This window comes from Papio anubis, chromosome 17 (assembly GCF_008728515.1).
Source record: "Papio anubis isolate 15944 chromosome 17, Panubis1.0, whole genome shotgun sequence".
Taxonomy (NCBI): Eukaryota; Metazoa; Chordata; class Mammalia; order Primates; family Cercopithecidae; genus Papio; species Papio anubis.
In genome coordinates, this window is record NC_044992.1 from 5008 (window position 1) to 29555 (window position 24548).

Genomic DNA, 24548 nt, shown 5'->3' on the forward strand with positions numbered 1-24548 from the left:
ATGCATCTTCCAGCTGGCCTGGGGCTCTGGTGGAGACTAGAACATGGAACGAGAGGCAGGTTTTGTAGTGGCATACGCCCATGAGAAACTACTGAGCAGGGCAGAAAGAAAGATGAAGCCCCTGAGTCATAAGGAGAAGTGGGATGGAGGCATGCATTCTGAATCAGAGACAACAGCAAGACATACCATGGTTCAGCAGGAGGAATACGAGGTGGTTTAATCGCTCCACACAATATCATCATTGACTTTGCTGGCATAGGGTATCGCGCTTTTCTCCAATTCTGTCCCGTGATAAGCTACTTGGTGGCCGAAACCAAGATTCACAGTCAGGTTAAAGTGCTCAGCAGGAACCATTAACCATTATTGTGCGCACCACGTGTACTAATCATCAAGTGTATCTAAATATTTTCACTTTTCGGACATAGAAGATAATTCAAATGCCAGCCACTCTTTAACACCATGCCTACGATGAGCTGTATCACCATGTGCCTGAGAGAATCATTGTGTTTTAAAGGACTTGGATCATCTTCCTACTGAGATGTAAGTTCCAGGACATCCTGACAACTGTTGAAACATTGATTCTGCAGATTAGCATATAGCAAACCAGATGATTTTCTGTTTTAGATTTCGGCAAGTAGTCTTAGAATCCCACTGTTACTACTCCAAGAGGAATTATGAGATCAGTTTTGACAATCTCTGTGCAAGCGTGGCACATCTGATGAGGCTGTGAATGTCACATTCTGTTTGCCACAATTCAGTGTATTTAATTAACACTTGCCGCATGTCACGGTTGTCCCTGCAGACCCACCAGTGATACGCAGCTAGCCCTGGCTCCCAGAAAGCCGCAGCCTTGCAGGTACAGAAGGAGAGTGAGGTACAGGTGAGGATCACAATGCCTGCTCCAAGTCTGGCTCTGTTTGCAGGTGGCCCCAGCTGCTCCGTGAGCTCTGCAGCACACCCTTTCCTACCCTCTTCTGCCCCAGGATTGTGCTGGAAGTGCTGGTTGTGCTCCAAAGCATCGGCAAGCAGTGTCACCACGTGTCTGGCCAGGTCACCATTGCCTCGGAGCTGAGACACAGGCAGTGGGTGGAGAGGATGCTGCGGTCTCGCCAGCGGCAGAACTACCTGCGTATATGGAGTAGGTGTGCGCTCACTTTCCTGTTTTGGAGGGGCACTGTGGGGCAGGAAGTTGTCACAGATGCAGTTCCAGTCCCCACTGAAGACACACACAGTAGGCCCCTCACTGAACCCATCGACAGGTGTTGATATACTTGGAGTTCACAACTGAGAGTATGAACCCAACGTATCTGAGACAGGTCTCAATCCTTTTAGAAAGTTTACTTTCCCAGGGTTAAGGACGTGCTGTGACAGCCTCAGGAGATCCTGACAGCATGTGCCCCAGGTACTTGGGGTGCAGCTTGCTTTTATACATTTTTATACATTTTAAGGAGACATAAGACATCAGTCAGTAGGTGTAAGGTGTACATTGGTTCCATCTGGAAAGGCAGGAAAACACAAAGGTGGGGGCCTTCCAGGTTATAGGTGGACAAGAGACAAAGGATTGCATTGTTTTGAGTCTTTCATAGGCCTTTCGGTGAATACAAAATTGACTTGTGAGTGGGGGTAGAGGAATAGTGACTTACACCTTAGTGTGGCTCAGTGAAGCTGCATTTTACACAGGGCAGAGGAAGCAATCATATAGGTATTTGTCTCAGGTGAGCTGAGGGATGACGCCCTGTCCCACCCCTGGGAAGATCAGCTGGCAACTGCATTGCCAGGGTGAAATTCAGCAGAAGTCTTTCCAGGTAGAAATCTTGAGGCCCACGAGGCATTTCCTTGTGGACAAACTGTGAGGGAGGTCTGTATGTAGCTTTTTTCTCTTGTAGCCACCTTATTTAGGAATAAAATGGGAGGCAGGTTTGCCTGAGGCAGTTCCTAGCTTGACTTTTCCCTTTGGCTTAGTGAGTTTGGGGTACTGAGATTTATTTTCCTTGCATGGTGGAAACAAAAGTTAAGTTCCCACAGCATGTTTCTGGTCATAAAAATATTGCCAAACTTCTAAAGAAAGACCCAAAACACTTACAGTGTTAAACATTGAGGCATATATGAGCTCTATGGACATTTAAGAAAGATGAATAAAAACAAGTGAGAACTACTCACTGTTTGGCGAGGCAGTATGACGCAGGTCCGGGCAGTCCTGTGGTGGTTAAATGAGGCAGTAAATGCTTCTGCAGAGCCAGACCCTCCCAGGCCTCGCTTCTCGCCCCCCCACCCACAGCTCCAGCACCAACAGGGAACAAATGTGTGGGTCACTGAGCACTTTTTGTAACCGACACGCACTGTCGAAAGCACTTGTATGATGATGGTAGACTTACAAGTTCTTATAATTTGTATTCATTCATTCATTCATCTACCTACTTTTCCAACCTGCTCATTCCATTTCAGAGTTGTGGGTGGTTGGAGCCTATCCCGGGCAGCTCCGGTACAAGGCAGGACCCACCCTGACAGGACGGGGTTCCCGCAGGGCCAGTCACACCCACACTCACTCTGGGACCATGGAGATGCTGCCACCACCACGTGCACGCCCTGGGATGTGGGAGGAAAACTGGGGATGGGAGAAAACCCATGAACGCGGCTTCCACAGACCGTGGCCCCCGGGGTATGGATTTCCTTCACCGATGTTGTGGATGAAACGGGTGTTGAATGAAATGATGTTATCTGAGGACCGTGAGGACTCCCCATGCTGATTTTCACAGAAAGTTATAGCACATACTATTTTAAATAGGGTGTTTGTAATTTGGCCTATGGAAATGTGGGTTCTATCTACCTAAATGAATATTTGGATTTAAAGTATAACAGCAGATTAACTGGACTTGGATTTAAAATGTAACAGCAGATTAACTTAATACAGATTAACAGCATTATGGTTCCTTCACTTACAGTGTATATTTTCTCGAATGTACACATCCCAAGAAATGACCATTTTTGGATACATTTCTAGAACTTTTGCTGAGTGGTATCTGTGTTTTAAAACTTTGAAATAGATATCACTGGATTCCCTCCAGAAGGGTGCGCTACCAATTCTACACTCTTACCAGCAGTTTATAAGACAAGGTCATTCTCATACCACTCTTCAAAACCAGAATATTTTTAAATGTCTCAACTAGTTTCATGGGAAAAATAAGATCTTACTTTAGTTGGGATTACTTTAATCTGGTGGCATTGAGCCTGCTTTCGTATTGAGGCCATTTGTTTTCCTCTGGTGAGAGTCCCTCCCTAGATGTCAGAGGGCAGGGAGCAGGGGGGCTGCTGGGCGCAGACTGGGCCTGCCTGGTGCCCCGTGAGTGTGCAGAGCCCCTGGCAGCCCTGACGTAGACCGTCAGATGTCTGAGAGTCTCAGATGATGACTGATGAGCAAGGAATGCGGACGTGCAGGATGGGCCGGGAGCAAGGGCTACACAGGGCACTCCTGCCAGCCACGGGCCTAGGAGCTGGAAGCAGGCATTGGGCTCTGAGGATTAGGAAAATTATTTTTTGAGAAGTTGGGACTTAAGGATGTTGATGAGGTGAAACATCTTTTTCCTGATGAAGGTGGAAAATACCAACGTTCCTCACGTTTGAATTTACTTTCATCTGTTTTTAGTATCAGACTACTGTCCCCTGTGCTCAGCCTGATCCAGTTCCTCATTACGCTGGAGTTGGTCAACGTTCATGCTGTTCATGGGAAGAATGCGCATGAGTATCAGCAGTACCTAAAGTGAGTATGTTCCAATTCTCTGTAGTTGCATTGCATCGTGGGCCAGATTGGGGGTGAGCCTGTAGGAGTGAGACTGGGGCAGCATGAGGGCCACCATCTCCTTGGTGGCCCCACCGCCGTCTCAGGCAAGGGTCTGACATCTGGCCTGCAAGAAGAACTCCCACATCCAAATGTCTCAAAACCACATTTGTTTGTTTCTTTTTCGGAGACAGAGTTCCATCTGGAAAGCCAGAAATCCACAAACGTGGGGAGCTTCCAGGTTATAGGTGGACAAGAGACAAAGGATTGCATTGTTTTGAGTCTTTCATAAGCCTTTCGGTGAATACACAATTGACTTGTGAGTGGGGGTAGAGGAATAGTGACTTACACCTTAGTGTGGCTCAGTGAAGCTGCATTTTACACAGGGCAGAGGAAGCAATCATATAGGTATTTGTCTCAGGTGAGCTGAGGGATGAAGCCCTGTCCCACCCCTAATACTAACCCTAACCCTAACCTTAACCCTAACCCTAACCCTAACCCAAACGCTAATACAAACCATAACCCTAATCCTAACCCTAAACCTAACCCCTAACCCTAACCCTAAAACCCTAACCCTAAAACCCTAACCCTAACCCCTAACCCTAAACCTAATTCTGACCAACCCTAAACCTAATCCTAACCCCTAACACTAACCCTAACTCTAAACCCTGACCCTGACCCTCACCCTCACCCTGACACTAACCCCTAACCCCTAACCCCCAACCCTAACCCTAACCCTAACTCCCAACCCTAACTCCTAACTCCTAAAATTCAACCTAACTCCTAACCCTAACCCTTAACCCTAACCCTTAACCCTAACCCTGTAACCCTAACCCTAACCCTAACCCAAACCCTAACCCTAACCATAACCCTGACCCTGACCCCAAACCCTGACCCCCAACCCTAAAGCCTAATGCTGACCACAAACCCTGACCCTAAACCCTAAACTTGACCCGAACTGCTAACCCCCAACCCTGAAACCTAGCCTTCACCCTGACCCCAAACCCTGACCCCCAACCGTAAAGCCTAACGCTGACCACAAACCCTGACCCTAAGCCTTAACTTGGCCCCGAACTGCTAACCCCCAACCCTGAACCCTAGCCTTCACCCTCAACACTAACCCAGACCCTAACTGCTAACACCTAACCCTAACCCCTTTCTACTAAAAATACAAAAAATTACCAGGCGTGGGGGAAGGCACCCGTAGTCCCAGCTGTTCAGGATGTTGAGGCAGGAGGACTGTTTGCACTTGGGAGTCACAGGTTGCGGTGAGCCAACATTGCGCCTTTGCACTCCAGCCTTGGTGACAGAGCGAGACTCCGAGACTCCGTCTAAAAAAAAAAGCAAGCAGCGTGTTTGTGCACACCACCATGTGCACACTGTCTCGCGTTGTCTGTTGTCACGCTTTCGGCGTTTGAACGGATACAAAAACCTTAAGTGCTCTAATTGTTATTTCCTTTCTTCTGCTAGGTTTGGGTTTAGTGTACTGTAATATTTAGAATTCCTTATATGGGGCCAGGCTCGGTGGCTCAAGCCTGTAATCCCAGCACTTTGGGAGGCCAAGACGGGGGGATCACGAGGTCAGGAGATCGAGACCATCCTGGCTAACACGGTGAAACCCCGTCTCTACTAAAAAATACAAAAAAAAACTAGCCGGGCGAGGTGGCGGGCGCCTGTAGTCCCAGCTACTCGGGAGGCTGAAGCAGGAGAATGGCGTGAACCCGGGAGGCGGAGCTTGCAGTGAGCTGATATCCGGCCACTGCACTCCAGCCCGGGCGACAGAGCGAGACTCCGTCTCAAAAAAATAAATAAATAAAAATAAAAATAAAAATAAATTACGTTTCTGACTTAATATCTGTATTCTTTCTTGAGGTAGACATTTATGATTATAAATGTCCTGAACACTCATACGTTATGGTGTGTTATATATTCATTTTTGCTTTTCACCATTTATTTTCTAACTTTGTAATATTTTTCCTTAAGTCACATTTAAGAATGTATTATTTGTCACATATTTATGGTTTTTGCAGCTTTTCTTCTTTTGTTGATTTCTACTTTCATTCCATTGTGACAAAAAATATATATCTGGAAATATTTCAATCTTTTAAAATATATTAGGACTTATTTTATAGCCTAACATATGGTTTATCCTGGAAAATATTCCATGTGCCATTCAGAAGAATGTGTATTCTGCTGCTATTCTGCTGTTCTGCGTATGTCTGTGAGGTCTATTTGGTATATAGTGCTGACCAAGTTCTCTATTTCCTTACTGATCTTCTGTCGTGTTGTCATATTTATTACTGAAAGTAAAGTACTGAAGTCTTTAACAATGATTGTTTAACCGTCTATATCTCACTTCACTGCTGTCCATTTTTGCTGCATATATTTTGGGACTCTGTTGTTAGTTAGGTATAGTTTTATTATAGTTATATCTTCTTGCAAAATAGAACCTTTTAATATCATAAACTTTAAAAAATTTAAAGTCTATTTTGCAGGCCAATAAATAGTCACCTTAGCTCTCATTTGATTAACATTTTCATGGAATAACTTTTTCCATAATTACACTTTTAGCCTCCTTATGACCTTATATCTAAAGTGAGTCTTTTCAGGTAGCATATATTTATAGATGGATGTGGTCTCTTTAATCTGAGCTCCCAATCTCTGCTACTGAGTTTAATCCATTTGCATTTAATGTGATTATTGACAAAGAAAAATGTACTTTGGTCATTTAACTGTTTTTTCTTATATGTCCTACATGCTTTATGCTACTTAATTCTCCCATTACTCCCTTTTAAGCTAACTTTTTGTAGTGTAACATTTTGATATCCTTCTTTCTTTTGCTGTATATTTTTGTTTACATAAGTTGTAACCTTGGGCATTGCAATTAACATTTGAAACTGATAAGTCTAATTTGAATAATGCCAACTTTGTTTCCGCAGCATACAAAACTGTGCTCCTATATATCTCTGTCCCTCCCCCTTTATGTTATTATTGTCACAGATTGCATCTTAACTCATTATATGCTCAGTAATATAGATCTATTATTATTGTTTTATGCATATACCTTTTAAGTAATATTAGAAAAGGAGAGAAGTTATAAGCCAAACCCCAAATGTAATAATCCTGGCTTTTATATTTACCTATAAAGTTACCTCTACTATTGTTATTTTTTTACTACAGCTTCAACTTACTGTCTAATGTCCTTTAATTTCAACTTGAAGGAGCCCCTTTAGCAGTGCTTGACAAGCAGGCCTACAGGTAATGAACTCCCTCAGCTTTTGTTTATCTGGATATTTCTTAATTTCTCCTTCATTCTTGAAAGGTAATTTTGCAAAATATAGAATTCACGGTTGACCATTTGTTTTTCCTTTCCTTTGAGGACTTTAAATATGTCATCACACTGCCTTCTGACCTCCACAGTTTCTGAGGAGAAACCAGCTGTTAATCTTATTGATGCATTGCTTCTCTCTTCAAAATTCTCACTTTATTATTGTGTTTCAATGATTGACTATAATGTTCATCCTTTGAGTGCATCCTTCTTCAAGGTCACCGACCCTCATGTATTTCCTCAGATTTGGGTGTTTTCAGTCATTTAAAAAATAATTTCTCGTAAATAAAAACTTTTCTTTCCTGAATTTTTCAAAGCCTTATTCAATTTTTTTCAGCATTTTTTTTTTTTTTTTTTTTTTTTTTTTACTTTAAGCTCTGGGATACATGTGCAGAACGTGCAGGTTTGTTACATACATATACACGTGCCATGGTGGTTTGCTGCACCCATCACCCTGTCATCCAGACTTTAAATCCCACATGCATTAGTTATGTGTCCTAATGCTCTCCTTCCCCTTGCCCCCAACCCCTCAACAGGACCCAGTGTGTGATATTCCCTTCCCTGTGTCCATGTGTTCTCATTGCTCAATTCCCACTTATGAGTGAGAACATGTGGTGTTTGGTTTTCTGTTCCTGTGCCAATTTGCTGAGAATGATGGTTTCCAGCTTCATCCATGTCCCTGCAAAGGACATGAACTCATTCTTTTTTATGGCTGCATATTATTCCATGGTGTATATGTGCCACATTTTCTTTATCCAGTCTATCATTAATGGGCATTTGGTTCGGTTCCAAATCTTTGCAATTGTAAATAGTGCTGCGATAAACATACGTGTGCATGTGTCTTCATAGTACAATGATTTATAATCTTTTGGGTATATACCCAGTAATGGGGTTGCTGGGTCAAACGCTACACTGACTTCCATAATGGTTGAACTAATTTATATTCCCACCAACAGTGTAGAAGCATTCCCATTTCTCCACAGCCTCGCCAGCATCTGTTGTTTCCTGGCTTTTTAATAATCACCACTCTAACTGGTGTGAGATGGTATCCCATTGTGGTTTTGATTTGCATTTCTCTAGTGACCAGAGACGAGCTTTTTTTCATATGTCTGTTGGTCGCATAAATGTTTTCTTTTCAGAAGTGTCTGTTCATATCCTTTGCCTCCTTTTTGATGCGATATGCCCCCTTTTTGATGGAGTTGTTTTTCTTGTAAATTTAAGTTCCTTGTAGATTCTGGATATTAGGCCTTTGTCAGATGGGTAGCTTGCAAAAATTTTCTCCCATTTTGTAAGTTGCCTGTTCACGCTGATGATAGTTTATTTTGCTGTGCTGAAGCTCTTTAGTTTGATTAGATCACATTTGTCAATTTTGGCTTTTGTTGCAATTGTTTTTGGTGTTGTAGTCATGAGGTCTTTGCCCATGCCTACGTCCTGAATGGTATTGCCTAGGTTTTCTTCTAGGGTTTTTATGGTTTTGGGTTTTACATTTAAGTCTTTAATCCATCTTGAATTACTTTTTGCATAAGGTGTGAGAAAGGGGTCTAGTTTCTGCTTTCTGAATATAGCTAGCCAGTTTCCCCAGCACCATTTATTAAAGAGGGAATCGTTTCCCCATTGCTTGTTTTTGTCAGGTTTGTCAAAGATCAGATGGTTGTAGATGTATGGTGTTATTTCTGAGATCTCTGTTCTGTTTCATTGGTCTATATCTCTGTTTTGGTATCAGTACCATGCTGTTTTGGTTACTGTAGCCTTGTAGTATAGTTTGAAGTCAGGTAGCATGATGCCTCTAGCTTTGTTCTTTTAGCCTAGGGTAGTCTTGCCTACACAGGCTCTTTTTTGGTTCTATATGAAATTTAAAGTCGCTTTTTCTAATTCTGTGAAGAAAGTCACTGGAAGCTTGATGGGAATATCATTAAATCTATAAATTGCTTTGGGTAATATGGCCATTTTCACAATATTGATTCTTCCTATCCATGAGCATGAAATGGTTTTCCATTGTTTTGTGTCTTCTCTTATTTCCTTGAACAGTGGTTTGTAGTTCTCCTTGAAGAGGTCCTTCACATCCCTTGTAAGTTGTATTCCTAGGTATTTTATTCCCTTTGTAGCAATTGTGAATCGAGTTCACTCATAACTTGGCTCTTGGTTTGTCTATTGATGTATACGAATGGTTGTGATTTTTGCACATTGATTTTGTATCCTGAGACTTTGCTGAAGTTGCTTATCAGCTTAAGGAGTTTTTAGGCTGAGACAATGGGGTTTTCTAAATATACAATCATGTCATCTGCAAACAGATAATTTGACTTCCTCTCTTCCTATAGGAATATGCTTTATTTCTTTCTCTGATTGCCCTGGCCAGAACTTCCAATACTATGTTGAATAGGAGTCTTGTGCCAGTTTTCAAAGGGAATGCTTCCGGCTTTTGTCCATTCAGTATGATATTGCCTGTAGGTTTGTCATAAATAGCTCTTATTATTTTGAGATACGTTCCATCAATACCTAGTTTATTGAGAGTTTTTAGGATGAAGGGATTTTGAATAATATTGAGTAATTGAACACCAACATGGCTTCACCTTACTCCAACAGTGAAATTGCTCATATGAAGGTCACCAGTAAGCTCAAAAGGCCTCATCTGCCTTCATTATTTGACCTCTCAGCAACTTTTAAAGTATCAGATCATGCTCTATGATCAAGACATTTTCCTTTCTCACTTCTTGATGACACCACATAAAACTAGTTTTCCTCCTTTTCACAACCCAACTTTTTGGGTTTGTTTTTTTGTTTGAGACAGGGTCTCACCCTGTCACCCAGGTAATACATCCGAAATGATAGACTTGAATAGGAATAGTAATTGAAAGTCCAAGACTTCAGATCTGTCAGTAGATAATTTTGGACTCAAGCCTGGGATAGGTCACTTGCTAGCTGGGAGCCTAGGCAAGATATTTTACTTTCTAATTCTCAGTTTCCTCATGAGTAAAATGTGGGCACTAGAGTTATCGGTTGGTAAGGATTAAATGAGCTGGTATGGTAATAGCTTAGTCACACCACACTGTTCTCAGAATATTTCATTTCAGTTTAATGAATATGGGTCCTTATTGTACAAAGGATTAAGATAAATTTATAGAATAAATTTTCTAACTACAACTTCTCACCATCATATAGTTTTTAACCTCCATGAGGAATATGAGTTCAACATCTCTATAACTCTTAATATAAAATATTGAACTGATATGATTTGACTCTGTTTCCCCACCCAAATCTCATAAAGAATTTTAATCCCCACCCTAACCCTAACCCTAACAATCCTAACCCTATGCTATCCCTAACCTAACTGAAAATGTTAAGAGCCTAACAGTTGAGTGAATAAATGATGACTGATCCTAAAGCAATTAAGTAAATAATTCATTAGGGAATTATTAAAGAATTAAGAATTAATATTCCACAAATCCTCACTGTCTCAATGATGCTCCTTGGTGTTCCCAGGCTTTTCTTAACCACCCCCACTTAAGCTTTGCAACCACCCCATGGCAGGTCCTAGCACCATCCCCATTTTACAGGTGAGAGGTTTGTGAACCTGCCTAGGGTCACACACCTGGGCAGTGTCAGGCCTGAATTTGAGCAGGCACAGGTGGTGTCAGGAGAGACGCTGATGTCTTAACAGTACAAGGAAAAGGAGGAGCAGAAGTGAGCAAGGCGTGATGGCCAGACATGCCATGGGCTGACCCTACATGAACTCTGCCCCACAGCTGGCCAGGCTACACTTTTCCTGTCCTTACATTGAGTTTTCATTTCATCATAGGAAGAGCACGGAGCGCAGGGAGAGTGTCCAAACAGCACTGGTACGGACTAGGAACTAGAGACTTTGGCTATCACCGACTCAGTGAAAAACCATCAGACAAAATACTAGAAATAAACCACAGGGACAGCTGACTTTGTCTTTAGGTGTCGGGCCTGCATGTGTTTCCTTCTAAGTCTGTCCCCTCATTCTCCAAAGCAGACATGAACTCGGGTGATGAGTCAGGCTGCAGGAGCAGTGTAGGGTCACAGGAAGCCCCCCCCGACCCCGTTCCCCGATGTGGGCTCCTTGCTGGTGACTTCCCCCTCCCTGGGGTCTGACCTTGTCCCCATGTCGGGGTCCTAGCACCCCCGCACCCACTCCACGCTCCAGTCTCATCTGAGGAGAGAGAGGAACTGATCACGTGAGGTGGTCCCATGGCCACGGGATGACAGTACCTGGCAGCCAGCGGCTTTGAAACTGTCTCAGCTCCAGGAAAGTCCGGGGCTGAGGCCAGCAGCTCCCACGGTCCTTGGATTGTCTCTGGGGATTGTGGAGGCCCCTTTTCCTCACGTTCCTCTGCAAGTGATGAGATGGGAGGAGAGGCTTAGTGAGGCTCCGTGTCCCAGCCTCCTTCCCAGCAGCCAAGAGCAGCCCTGCTGGCTGGAAAAGGCTGTTGCCACGGGGCCATCCCAGTATTCTTTCTTTCTTGGCATGTCTTTGGTCTGAAACAACAATCCATTACTATCAACCAAGACACCCCAAAACCTGGTGCTTGGTTCACCTCTCAAATATACTCACTGAACCCTCCTCTGGCCACACGATGCCCTCGTCTCCAGCTCAGCTCCTGGCCCTGCCACACAGTGACCTCGAAATGCAAATGGGCAGCCACAGCTCCGTTTCCAGCCGCGCTGGAGGTTTTGCTGTTTGGTGGCAGGAGGACTTGTCCTTCAGATAAGCCTGACAGCTAAGCAGGTGTGCAACCGGTCTGCCAATCGCTGGTGGTGCCAAACATCCCTTTCCCGGGGCATGAAGCCAGCCCAGCTGCCACTCCTTGAGCACAGGTGCGCGCGGAGGCGGCTGTGACAGCTCATTCCACCGAGAGAGGGAGCGGGAGCCCAGCCGAGCCTCTGTGCGGACAGCAGGGACGGCACTCGGTGCGCGGCGCCCTGGATGAAGGAGTCCGGAGCAAGAGCTCGGAGAGGCAGAGAGCGCTCCGCGTGGGCGGGACCCGCAGCCGCTGCCTCCCCAGGCTGCCCCCTCCCGGGCCCGCGCGGTGCCGGCAGGACCAGTTGCGCAGCCGCACACACGTCCCGCCGGGCGGGCCCCTGCTCCACCCGGACAAAGCGCCCGGGCCCCCCGAGTCCCTGCAGGGTCAGGGTCTGCGGAACCGCGCGGCCTCTGCCCCACAAAACCACCGCGCGGCGGCAGAGCTCGTCTGTCCGCGTCGCAAGGAAACGAGCCGCGCACCCCAGCCTGCGTTTCCGTTTCCCGGAGAGACCCCGGGCTCCCTCCTCCGAGGACAGGAACGCAACGCACTGGCAGAGCTCGCGGATTGGCTGGGGGAGAGAAGTGGGCGGAGTGAGCACTAGGAGATGCTGTCATTGGATAAGAAAGAGAAGTGGGCAGGGTGGGCACCGGGTAGAGCCTTGCTGGATGGATAGGAGTGAGAAGCAGGCGGAGCTGGCACTGAGATCCTGCAGCTGGACAGGCATGAAGTAGGTGGGGCGGGCACTGAGGAGACCCTGCCAATTGGACAAGAGAGAGAAGTGGGCGGAGTGAGCATTGGTAGAGCCTGCTGATTGGGCAAGAGACAGGAGTGGTAGGAGCAAGGACTGCGGAGAAGGCTGCTATTGGATGTTAGGGAGAAGAGGGCGGAACAAGAAGGTGGGGAGCTCTGCCGATTGGACAGGCGAGATAAGTAGGAGGAGCGAGCAATGAATGGAGCCAGCCCTGAAAAGAGCCCTGACAACTGAACAGGGGAGAGCAGTGGAACCAGAATTGGGGTTACGGTCACGGTGACAACCAGAAAGGAAATTACAGCAGGGATGCCCACCGCACCAACCGAAAACTATGACCCGAGTCCTAACCCACCCTAACCCAGCCAAAACCAAACGCCAAACCCTCACTAAATGTGAAACGCTGACCCGGACCCACACCTGGACCTAGTGCGACCCCAAGCGTGAACCCTAACCCCTGACCCCTAACCCCTAACCCTGACCCTGACCCTGAGGGGAGACATAGAGGAAAGAGATTGAGAGGTTTGCACACTCAGTGACATACATTTTCTTCGTTAGTCGATGTTAGAAAGCAAAGGCTTGTATCTCTTGAGACGTTTCTATCTGACCTAAAGAATGATGTGCAATAAACTATTCAATAAACTGTGTTAGGAAGGTTTTCTCCCCCTCAAAACCTACACAATACGTGTCTTAAAGTACCTTCCAACATTTAACTCCCTTGGAGACTCAGACAGGGGCTGGCGTTTGAGTCAATACTCCACAGCTGTTTGGTGGATGAGTGGACAACAGCACGGCCAACAGGTCCCGGTGCAAAAAGTCTTGGGTGGCCTCAGTTTGAATCCTGCTTCTGCCATCGACCAGCCGTGTGATTCGGTACAAGTATTTTAACCTCTCTGGTCCGCAGTTTCCCCATCTGTAACTTGAGGGCCTACCTCAAATGGGTGCCTGGTGAAGAGTAACAAGACTATATCCGGAGTAGGTTTCAGTTGCCTTTTCCTCCGTCTTTCCCCCTCCCCTCCAACCCTTACAAATCCTTCCCCCCAACCCCCCTACAGGGTCTCCCTCTGTTGCCCAGGCTGGAGTGCAGTGGCATGATCTTGGCTCACTGCAATCCCCACTTCCCAGGCTCAAGCAATCTTCCTCCTCCTACCTCATCCTCCCGAATAGCTGGAGCTACAGGTGTATGCCACTACGCCAGGCTAATGGTCATTTTGTATGTGTGTGTGTGTGGAGACAGGGTGTCTCCATGTTGACCAGGCTGCTCTCAAACTCCTGGCCTCAAGCAATCCTCCCACCTCGACCTCCAAAAGTGCTAAGACTTACAGGCCTGAGCCACCGCCCCCACCCCCTTCAAATCTATTACAAGGTGAGCGTCTTGCCAAGGCAATGAGATCGCAATATGATGTTTCCATTTACTTTGGATTATATGTCATTATAAATATTAACAAATAAGACTCAAAAAGGACACCTTCGGGTAGGTCAGACCAAAGTACAAAACGTGTGTGTGAGGCTGCAGTTTGAGGGCAGTGTCTGCAGCCGTCACATGGTAGCAAAACGGTGTTAAGCAGTGCACGAGAGTCTGCGTCGACGACAGCCAGAGTCCATGCATCGGGAGGTTCACTCGGTTTGCGAAGAACGGGCAGGGCATGCACGGCCTGGGCTCGGCGGGCGGACGGGCCGGGGAGCAGTTCCCCAGGTTCGCCACTAGAGGGCAGGAGGTGACCGCTTCGGGGCTGGAAGACGGGCCCGTTGGGGATTGGCTAGTGCCGGTGGAGGGCGGGGCGGAGAGCGGGGCGGGGCGGGGCGGAGAGCGGAGGGCGGGGCGGGGCGGAGAGCGGGGCGGGGCGGACGCGGCGCCTGGTTGCTGACATCTGGAATGACTTTTTTTTTTTTGGCATCAGATTTCCTGTCTTGTGGGGCTGATGGACCCGAGTAAAGATGCCCGTTCGGGGTCAAAGGCAGAGCCGCTTCTGCAGCTTCTCAAAGCATTTTTTTGTGGGTTTTTTTTTTTCTTTGAGACGGAGTCTTGCTCTGTCGCCCAGGCTGGTGCAGTGATGTGATCTTGTCTCACTGAAACCTCCACCTCCCGGGTTCAAGAGACTCTCCTGCCTCAGCCTCCTGAGTAGCTGGGATTACAGGCATGCGCCACCTCGCCTGGCTAATTTTTGTATTTTTAGTAGAGACGGGGTTTCGCCATGTTGGCCAGGCAGGTTTCGAACTCCCGACCTCAGGTGATCCTCCCGCCTCGAACTCCCAAAGTGCTGGGATTACAGGCGTGAGCCATCCCGCCTGGCCTCAAAGCGCTTTAACAGAAAGACAATCTGCACGGGATCTAGAAGGGTGCTGGGATCCTGGGGAAGGAAGGTTTCCGAATTTCCTGGGGGGTTCCCGCCCGAGTGCCCGTGCTGCCCCCGGGATGGCCAGTGAGCCCGCCTCCCAGCCTGACTCCCCGTCTGTCAGGCCCAGCCCCATTTGTGCAGCCTGGGCAGTAGAGGGCCCTGGACTGGGGGGCTGGAGCTCTGGGTTCTTGCCCCAGCTGTGCCCCTGCAGGCCCCGTCCGCCCACAGGCCCCAAGTTCCCCATGTGCCTATAAGGAAGTCATGCTAGCTGGAGGGTGCAGCCTCTTCTAGCTTTGCCATTCACTTCTGTGTCTTCAGAGAGGCGGTCAAGTCTCCTCTCTGAATGAGACCCACAAAAAAAGCAAAGCTAAGACGATGCCCAGAACTTACGTAGACACCAGGCCTTTTAGAAATAGACCACCTCTTACCTTAGGCCCCCCGAGGATGCCCATTCTGTGTGGAGAAAAGAGGGGCCCTTGCCTCAGCCCCCAGAGGCTAGGGTGGGGTGGCCGAATTTTGGGGCCGGGTTAGGCACCTCTGGGGAAGCCTGAAGTAGCACAGATGGTTTCAAAGCCAGCGGACGAGGGGGCAGGACAGTGGCAAGACCCCAGGTCTCCATCATGCACCGAGCTTACTGAGCCTACACCTGGGGTCTCTGCTGAGTCTCTGACAGACCAGGAGGGAAGGGACTGGGGGTACCGACCCCCAGAGAGAGAAAGTGGCAGTCATAAGACCTGGCTTTGAGTCGTGGCTCACCCCTTCCTGGCTCTGTGGCCTTGGCAAACTACTCAGACTCCGGGAACATGTTTCACCTGCAAGATGGGGTTGAGAATCAAACCCACCTCGCAGGGCTGTGAAGACGCGTCCAGACAAGTGCATGCAAACGCCTTCACACACAAAACCCTTCCTAAAGGTGGGCAGACAAGGCTCCATGAGCAGCCGGTGGCCAGGGACTGTGTAGGGCTGGGGTCCTGTTTTCCCTGCAACCTGGGAAAGGCATGATGGGCACTTGGTGGGATTCAAATCATGACCCTGCACCTCAGGTGGTGGTGTGCTTTGTGTCTGCAGTGGAAGTTCCCACCATCGTGCCTGTCAGTCCCCCTAACGGTGTTGAAGAGGGGGGGTGCAGCAGGCGGGTGAGCCCCAGGCTGGCAGCTAGCAGGACCTCTCTCATGTGAGCTCAGCACAGCAATTCCCCTGAAGTGTCGGGTCCAGCACTCTGGGCTGGGGGCTTTGGATCCTGGTTCCAGCCCTGTGGGGGCTGGAAGGCCCTGAGCAGGTCACCTAACCTCTCTGGGCCTCTGTTTCCATCACACACTGATGGGCTGACCAAAAGGAGTCTGGCTGTGCAACACCTTGGCTCTGCATTTGTTCACGCAGTGTTCCTGGGGGCCCCTTGGTAGGCAGGGAAAGTTTGTGGGCTTCAGGCATGGGCCCCAAGACTCAGATACTCTCAAGCCTCCTGGAGAGCTGAACACAGGGAAGCAGACAGGCCCACCAGGCAGGGCGATTCCTGCTCAGCTCCTGGAGGGTGGAGCCAGCCCCACAGGCCTCCCCAGAGACAAGGCCCTGGACTGCCACTGATTACTCCCAGAAGGGACATCTGTGGTGGTGGTAGGACCAAGATGCCATGAGCAAGCACCTGGAGGCCCCCAGTACTCAGTGTGAGCCAGGAAGTGGAGGGGAAGGGAAAGGGCAGACTGAGGACGTACAGGAACGCTTGCTTTTTTTCCAAGCCCAAGGGACCCCTTTCTCCACTGCAGTTGACCTGATGCTTACGCCGGGAAGGAGTGGCGGGCTCCATCCTCGAGGTCCCTCAGGAGTGGAAAGAGATCAAAGTGGGAGACTTGGGTCTGAGGTCTGAACTTGGCCCTGCACCAGCACCAGTTTCTCCTGGTGCTTCCATCACTTCCCCCACCTCCTGCCTCAAGCCTCACACCTTCCTAACAAACCCTGCCTCGGAGAGGAGACCCTGGGTCCATGGTTCCCCAGCCCCATTGGCCTTCTCTCTCCTCCAGGCCTTTTTAGACCTAGAACTCCCCACTCACCCTCCAAGGCCTTACAGAAGCACCGCGTCCTCCAGGAAGCCTTCCCTGACCTCCCGGCAGTCAGCAGAGCCCATGGCATTTGCAGACTGGCCAGGCTGGTCTCAGTATTTCTCGCCCCAGTTGGAGTGGTTTGTTCCCAGCTCCCTGACTAGACGGGAACTCCCTGAGGGCAGGCCCTGTGTCTCACCCACCCACAGGGCTTGTGGAATCATTGAGTGAAGCCTGTGCCAATTTACCCTCATCAGGAGCCTCTGGGAACTCTACAGACTTTCGGCCGGCAGGCCCGCTTCTTCCATCGGCCCAGCAGCGATGGAGATGAGGGATGTGGTCAGCCTTCCTTGGGCTGGAGCCGTCGGTCTTCAAGGTCCCGTCCTCCACCTGTCTGTCTGCTCACCACCTCCCTCCTCTGTTCCCACTGTCCCCCAGGGTGCCCCCACACTCCTGTCCTCTCAGCCCGGGCTGGCCTCCAGAAGGTCTTTGCTCCCAGATGGGCCTGTCCCCTTCCCCTGGGCAGGTGCTGAGGTCTCCTTCCACCACCGGCCTCTTGGGCCCCAGAGGGCTGAGAGCACCCCCAGCTCCCTGCCCTCCCCGTCCCAGAGTGGCTGAGCCCTCCACGTCCTCCGAGCGGGGACTGCAGTGGCTCTGGGTCCAAGCAGGGGTTCTGGATCTCCCCCAATGTGGGGGCCACAGGCCTTGGTGGCTGCTGGGGAAGCCTGGGCCGGCCGTGCTGGGCGCAGGTGGCGGTGGGGGTGGCAGTGGCAGGCGGGCGTCAGTCGCTGAGCACGGCCCCCGGGAGCTCGCTGGTGAGTGTGTGCCAGCGCTCGATGCGCTTGTCCTTGTTCTTCAGGCAGTCAAACCAGTGCTTCAGGCGCTCCCCCTTGGCGTTGATGCCCAGAACCACGCCACCTGCGGGAGGACAGGAGGGGCAGCCGGGGCACAGGGACCCCCGACTCCCAGGCGTGGGACCCGTGCCCCCTCCCAGGTTCTGTGCTCAAAGGCCAGCCTCTCCCACTGCCCGCTGGGTTCCGAGCATGAACAGGACCTGCCCTCCATGCCACACTCCAGCCCCGTCAGGGCCCAGCCATCCTGTCCCTCTTCCACCAGGGCAGGGATAGGGGCAGGGTGCAGAGGCAGTGTCAGGGGTCAAGGAATGGGGCCCGAAGAGGGGAGAAAGGGCCGGGCAGCCCCACTGTGCGTAGCCACCAGGCCCACCAGGAATCTGGGGCCTCTAGGGTTCCGAGTCCAGCCCGAGGCACTGCCCATCATCGTCTCTTGTCTGTGCTCCACCACACAGTGCTGTGTGGCCCTCCCAGAACTCCGTCCCTCTCTGGGCCTGTCTCTTCCTGGGGCACAGCGCTCAGGCTGGAGAAGGTCCGAGGCCCCTCAGGTCTGGGGACAGGTGGTCGGTGGCTCCAGCTTCCCGAAGGGACCAGGAAGGAGGTGCTGTGGCCTGATCCAGGACAGGCACACAGCGAGACGGTGCTCCCACTGTGCGCCCTTACCAATAAAATCGTTGGATTTTCCAATGTCGTAATCCCAAACGGTGACCTCCAGGGACTTCTTGGCCAGGTCCCCGTGCTTAATCTCGTAACAGAACTCCTGCTGGGCAGAAGGGAGCGTTAGGGCTGATGCCACGAGGCCTGGGCCTCGGCCGGTGGCCAGGAGGGGTATGAGGTGTAGGGAAAGAGGGGGGACGGGGGTGATCAGTGCTCAGGGTGGACGACGGGTGGACGCTCACACATCTCGCCCACTTCCCCGAGCTCAGCTGGGGTTTTCAGGGCCCCCATCCCCTCACCCACTTGTTCCTTGTCCCTGAGCCTGCTCTCCCCATATCCTGGGAGCCTCCTTACTGCAGAGGCACTGCCCGCCCCACAGTCCCTGTCGTCCTGGGCCTCTCTGGGGCCTGGCTTTGCTGACCCCTCCCTTCTGTGGGTCCCTCTTTCCCACAGCTTGTGGGACCCTCCCTTCCATCCGGGGTTCCCCTCACTTCCCGGAAGCATCTTCTCGGCCTCCCCTGCCTGCCTCTGGACCACGGGTGTGGCGTGGGCTCTACCCAAGGCCCCTCCGCTCTTCTTTCCTTCTTGTTCCTTGGGGGGAGTCGCATTTCCAGCTGTACTCGCCACCTTGGGCTGAAGACCTTCCTGGGGCCCAGGGTGACTCGAGTCCCCTTGTCCCACACAGAGCTTCTCCCCATCTTCTTCACCCCCTCTTCGCCCCGTGGCCTCCATGAGGAACCCAGGACACCCCTCAACACTTCCCTCTCCCCAGCCCTACATCCGACAAGTCCTGCCAAGAGCTTTCCAGGGGTCCCCCAGCTCCCCTGTGTCTGTGGCTTGGTGCAGCCCCTCCCCACCATCTCTGACCACCCTCCCCATCCCACTATGACCTTTTGAAAACCCAGCCACACCCCCACCGCCCCGGGGCAGGGGAGTTGCCCTCGTGAAGCTTCACCGGCCCCTCATACCTCGTTAAACTCCGGGTTCAGGGTTTTTTTCTTCACCGCTGTCTTATGTTTGGATTTCTTGTCCACATCTGGCCTCAGGTATCTGGAATTACAGCCAAGGGACAGGCAGAGGATGGGGACATGCTATGGGGTATAGATCAAGCCAGCAGGGATTCGAAGAGCTTTCTGTCCCTGGAGAGATTCCTGGACCCTTCTTTTGTCCTAATCATTGCATTTTCCCAACGCTATTCTGTGGCAAAGGCGAGACATTGTTTTCGAGAAGCAAGTGGTCCCTTTATCCACCGCCCTTCTGTTCACGCACACGCTCCTGAAGTGAACCATGGTGGGGGGGCCTCCATTCCCCTAGGGAAGGGATTTTTCCTCGTTTCTGGAAGCCTAATTTTCATCAGGCTCACATTTCCCACCAGAACAGAGCTTTTAGCAGAGTTGGTCTCTTGTTCAAAGTTTTTTTTTTTTTGAGACGGCTCACTGCAACCTCCACCTCCCAGATTCAAGCGATTCTCCTGCCTCAGCCTCTGGAGTAGCTGGGATTTCAGGCACCCGCCACCTCGCCCGGCTAATTTTTTTATTTTTAGTAGAGACAGGGTTTCACCATGTTGGCCAGTATGGTCTCGAACTCCTGACCTCAGGTGATCCACCTGCCTCAGCCTCCCAAAGTGCTGGGATTACAGGCGTGAGCCACCACGCCCGGACTCAAGCTTCTTTTATAAAATAGATTTGTTGAGATATAATTCACATACCATAAAATCAATCTTTCTGAAGTATAAAACGCAGTAGCCTTTAGTAGACTTGCAGAGTTGTACAACCGTCACCACTACCTCGTTGGAGCTCTGAGGAAGGACAAGACCTTTTGTGCAGTAACAGGGAGGCCACACAGATGTTCTTCCCTCCACAGCCATTCAGGCCTTAGACTCTGATGCAGAACAGCTGTCTTCCTCTGAGGCCCAGAGAGGTGGAGTGACTTGCCCAAGGTCACACAGCCGGCAAGCACAAGCGTGGTGCTTGGAAGCCAGGCTCAGGCTTCTTTCTGTATGACAGGGAGGTCATGTGCAGGCTGGAGAAGGGGACAAGAGGTCCTCAACTTCTTTGCAAAACTCTCCCTCTTCCTGCATGGATAACTGCATGACAACTGCCTTGTCCGTGCTGAGCGTGCTCTGCGGTCTCGCCCACTACCAACTCCTTGCGCCTGGCACTGGGGGGCTGAACAAACACCTGTCCAACGAATACCTGAATCCGTAGAAGTGAAGGCACCGCCCAAAGGCACGCCCATGTCTGGCTTCTTTTGCCAGTTCCTCTCCAGGAAGGCTGCACGGTTGACACACAGTGCCTGTGACAAAGCTGAATGCTATCACTTAAAAAATCCTTGCTGGTTTGAGAGGCAGAAAAGGTTATCTCATAGTTGCTTTACTTTGCATATTTTAAAATTGTGACTTTCATGGCATAAATAATACTGGTTTATTATAGAAGCACTAGAAAATGCATATGGACAAAAGTTGGGATTAGGAGAGACAAATGAAGACATATGTCCACACAAAAACCTGTTCATTGCAGCTTTCTACCACCACCAAAAACTGCAAACAACCACACACCCTTCAACTGGGGAACTAACCAACAACGGAAGACCACTCAGCAATAGAAAGGACCAAACTCCTGGTACATGCAACTGACAGATGAATCTAACGCATTTCTCTGTGTCAAAGCAGCCAGATTCACAGGGCTTCACAGACACACTATCTGACTGCTTCATGGGAAAATCTGGAAAAGGCAACACTATTGAGACAGAAAACAGGTCAGTGGTTGCCTGGGGCTGGGGAACTTTCCGGGGTCATATTCTGTATGTTGATTGTGGTGGTGGAAACAAGACTGTACCAGCCTGGACGATACAGCGAGACCCCATCTCTATCAAAAAACTAAAAATTAGCTGGGCATGGTGGTGCATGCCTGTAGTCCCAGGTATTCACAATGCTGAGGTGGGAAGATCGCTTGAACCCAGGAGTTCAAGGCTGCAATGAGCTATAATTGCACCACTGCACTTCAGCCTGGACGACAGGGCAAGACCCTGTCTCTAAAAAAGAAAAGAAAACAAAATGGGTATGAATGATACAGGTTGAGGATCCATTATCTGAAAGGCTTGGACCAGATGTTTTGAATTTTGATTTTTTTCATATTTTGTAATATTTGCAGTCTATTTACCAGTTCAGCATCCCTAATTCAAAATTTCAAAAATTCAAAAATCTGAAATCCCAAACGCTCCAATGGGCATTTCCTTTGAGCGTCATGTCGGTGCTTGAAATGGTTGGGGTTTTGGATTTACGGAATTGGGGCACTCAACCTGTACCTCAATAAACGTGATTTAAAAAAGAAGGTTGGGGAGATTCCCCGAAGCCCACCACCGGAGACAGCGGATTTCCTTAGTTACTTACTAGGCTCCTTGGCCATTTCGCTACGTATTGGTTTTGTGTCTGCTGTGAATTGTCCTTGGCCTGTTTGGTAACGGGTGAGGAGCAAGGACAGAAGCGTCCTGCATGCCCGGCCTTCACAGGCCCCTGGAAGGAAAGTGGTTTTGGGATCTCTGCGCCCTCAGCCTGGACATTGTGCCCATCTGCTGACCCCTCACTCAGCCACCAGACTTCCACAACAGGCACCGGCCTCAGCACGTTCAGCTATGCACAGTTCCACCAGTGTTGCCCTCTGTTCTGTTTTCCCTGCCAGGAGCGCCCTTCCCTCCTCACCTGACCACTCCGCGGAGATCCCTCAGCACCCTCCCTGCGCACACCCTGCTCTGGCACCAGCCCACCCTGCAAAGCCCCGGAGGCCTGCCCTGTGGCGTCTCTGTCTCCCTTGCTGTCAGGACAGTGGCCCTGGCCACTGGGGCTCATGGAGCCACCCTGTGCCATGTACCTCTGGCCCTTCTGCACAGCACCTTCCGCTTGCCTGTGGCTTCGAGAAGAAACCCCTTCTGGTTATACATAAGAGAGCCAGAGAAGGGAGTTGCCCAGGGTGGCACAGCAAGTTACTGCCAGTTACCGCCATTTTCACTGGCATGAAATGGAGATAATAACGGGGCGACTGCACAGGCTGCTGGGAGGGTCACACTCAGCCATCGCACCGCCCAGGGATACTACATGTAACTCGACATGTCAGCGATTGTCACAGGCACTGTTACTCCTGGGGTTTTCCCACAAACCCTCAAGAGCTGGGCCTGGGGTCAACTTCCAGGGAAACTGGGGCAAGTGTCACCAGAGATGAGGTTTATAAAAATAACGGTGCATAGCTGGGCATGGTGGCTTGCACCTGTAATCCCAGCACTTTGGGAGGCCGAGCTAGGAGGATCGCTTGAGTCCAAGAGTTTGAGACCAGCCTGGCCAATATGGCAAAACCCAGTCTCTACAAAAAATACAAAAAACAACTAGCCAGGCATGGTGGCGCACACCTGTAGTCCCAGCTACTCGGGAGGCTGAGGTAGAAGAACTGCTTGAGCCCAGGAGTTTGAGGCTGTTGTCAGCTATGATCGCATGACTGCATTCCAGCCCGGTGACAGAGTGAGTCACTGTCTCAAAAAAGATAGGAAGAAATAACTTTGGGAGGCCGAGGTGGGCGGATAACGAGGTCAGGAGATCCAGACCATCCTGTCTAACACGGTGAAACCCCGTCTCTACTAAAAATACAAAAAACTAGCCGGGCGTGGTGGCGGGCGCCTGTAGTCCCAGCTACTCGGGAGGCTGAGGCAGGAGAATCTCTTGAACCCGGGAGGTGGAGCTTGCAGTGAGCCGAGATTGCGTCACTGCACTCCAGCCTGGGTGACAGAGCAAGACTCCGTCTCAAAAAAATAAATTTAAAATAAGAAAAAAAAAAAAGATAGGAAAAAATAAAGAAAATAAATAAAAATAATAGTGCAGACAGAAGGCCTTGACCCATCTAGCTTTGGCCCTCAGCATCAACCGCTGGATACGTCCCTCCCTGTCTTCTGGGGCACAGGTCACACTCCCTTCCAGGCCTAGGATGCAGCTGAGGGGTGCCCCTTTTACCGTCTAACCTGTGCCCTCATTTCCCCTGCCTTTAGTGACGAAAAGGCCCTTGGTCCATGAAGGGGCCTTTCAGAGATGGGGTCCCCTGAGGAGACCCGAGCAGCAGCCCTTGTGTCTCACTCAGGGAGTCTGAAACAGACGTGGAGGTCTCAGGTGACGTGTGGCTCAGATATAGGGAGTGGCCCACAGCTTGGCGTGACTTTGAAAGGCGGCGTGACTTTGAAAGGCCACGTGACCTGAGACGTGGCTGGCAGGTGGGACCCAGCTGCAGGAGTCCAGCAGCACCCGCAACAGCCACCTGTGGCAGGGAGGAGCCTGTAGCACAGCAGACAGGCCCTGCCCAGGCGGCCCCCTGCTTGCCTGTGGAAGTTGACCAGACTGTCTGTCACAGCAGGTAAGACTCTGCTTTCTGGGCAACCCAGCAGGTGACCCTGGAATTCCTGTCCATCTGGCAGATGAGCATTGAAACTGGTTTGAAAGTTTCACACCATAGGCTGGGCACAGAGGCTCACACCTGAAATCCCAGCACTTTGGGAGGCCAGGGCGGGCGGATCACTTGAGGTCAGGAGTTCAAGACCAGCCTGGCCACCCTGGTGAAACCCTATCTACTAAAAATACAAAAATTAGCCGAGCGTGGTGATGCATGCCTGTAATCCCAGCTACTTGGGAAGCTGAGGGATGAGAACTACTTGAACCTGGGAAGCAGCGGTTGCAGTGAGCTGAGATCATGCCACTGCACACCAGCCTGGGCAACAGAGTAAGACTCTGTCTCAAAAACAAACAAACAAACAAAAAAAAAAAAACACAAAACCACACCATTTGGGCTTCAGATTGCATATCCTCCTGCAAGGATATATACGAATGAGATTCAAGTCAATGACAATCAGATGAAAAAATATATAGACACAAACCAGTATCCTACTGTGTGTCATTTGGTGTGTCTTCAACAGCTGTCCATGTTATAATAATTCATCTAGTTCTAATTCATTCATTTTTAACTGCATAGTACTATATTCTACACATATGCCACAGTTTATTAATCTATTCCTCTGAGG

At 50.0% G+C, this 24548-nt stretch overlaps 2 protein-coding genes and 1 long non-coding RNA gene across 4 annotated transcripts in view; 1 reads left to right on the forward strand and 2 right to left on the reverse strand.

Annotated features, from left to right (window-relative positions):
* The first annotated feature begins 467 nt into the window (after nucleotides 1-467).
* LOC103884176 (endoplasmic reticulum membrane-associated RNA degradation protein-like) lies at nucleotides 468-7326 on the forward strand. 2 transcript variants are annotated; one of them, XR_004179302.1, is made up of 5 exons: nucleotides 468-540; nucleotides 924-1142; nucleotides 3644-3757; nucleotides 6956-7033; nucleotides 7155-7326. XR_004179302.1 is itself a non-coding variant. In XM_021938107.2 (3 exons), coding segments are annotated over exons 1-3 (339 nt in total). In that variant the 5' UTR covers nucleotides 468-538; the 3' UTR covers nucleotides 3762-4195. The 2 variants fall into 2 exon arrangements, 1 of the variants encoding a protein (XP_021793799.2); XM_021938107.2 differs by lacking the exons at nucleotides 6956-7033; nucleotides 7155-7326 and having other exon boundaries at nucleotides 3644-4195.
* LOC103878577 lies at nucleotides 5057-12799 on the reverse strand. The gene is made up of 3 exons (XR_638814.4): nucleotides 11677-12799; nucleotides 11334-11454; nucleotides 5057-5106 (listed from the first exon to the last, which is right to left on the reverse strand). It is a non-coding gene; the product is annotated as an uncharacterized LOC103878577 (long non-coding RNA).
* A 4467-nt stretch (nucleotides 12800-17266) lies between these two features.
* DOC2B (double C2 domain beta) overlaps nucleotides 17267-24548 on the reverse strand; it is a 32726-nt gene continuing 25444 nt past the window's right edge. The window contains exons 7-9 of the mRNA XM_003912031.4: nucleotides 19466-19547; nucleotides 18504-18600; nucleotides 17267-17907 (exon numbers count right to left, since the gene is read on the reverse strand). Of these exons, the coding sequence (XP_003912080.2) occupies nucleotides 17771-17907; nucleotides 18504-18600; nucleotides 19466-19547 (316 nt within the window). The 3' untranslated portion in view covers nucleotides 17267-17770. The remainder of the gene's footprint in view (nucleotides 17908-18503; nucleotides 18601-19465; nucleotides 19548-24548) is intronic.

Bases quoted from the DNA above. Each gene is read 5' to 3' on its own strand.
- LOC103884176 (XM_021938107.2), top strand. The intron at 1,143-3,643 runs GTGTGCGCTCAC...ATCTGTTTTTAG, and splicing joins TACCTGCGTATATGGAGTAG to TATCAGACTACTGTCCCCTG.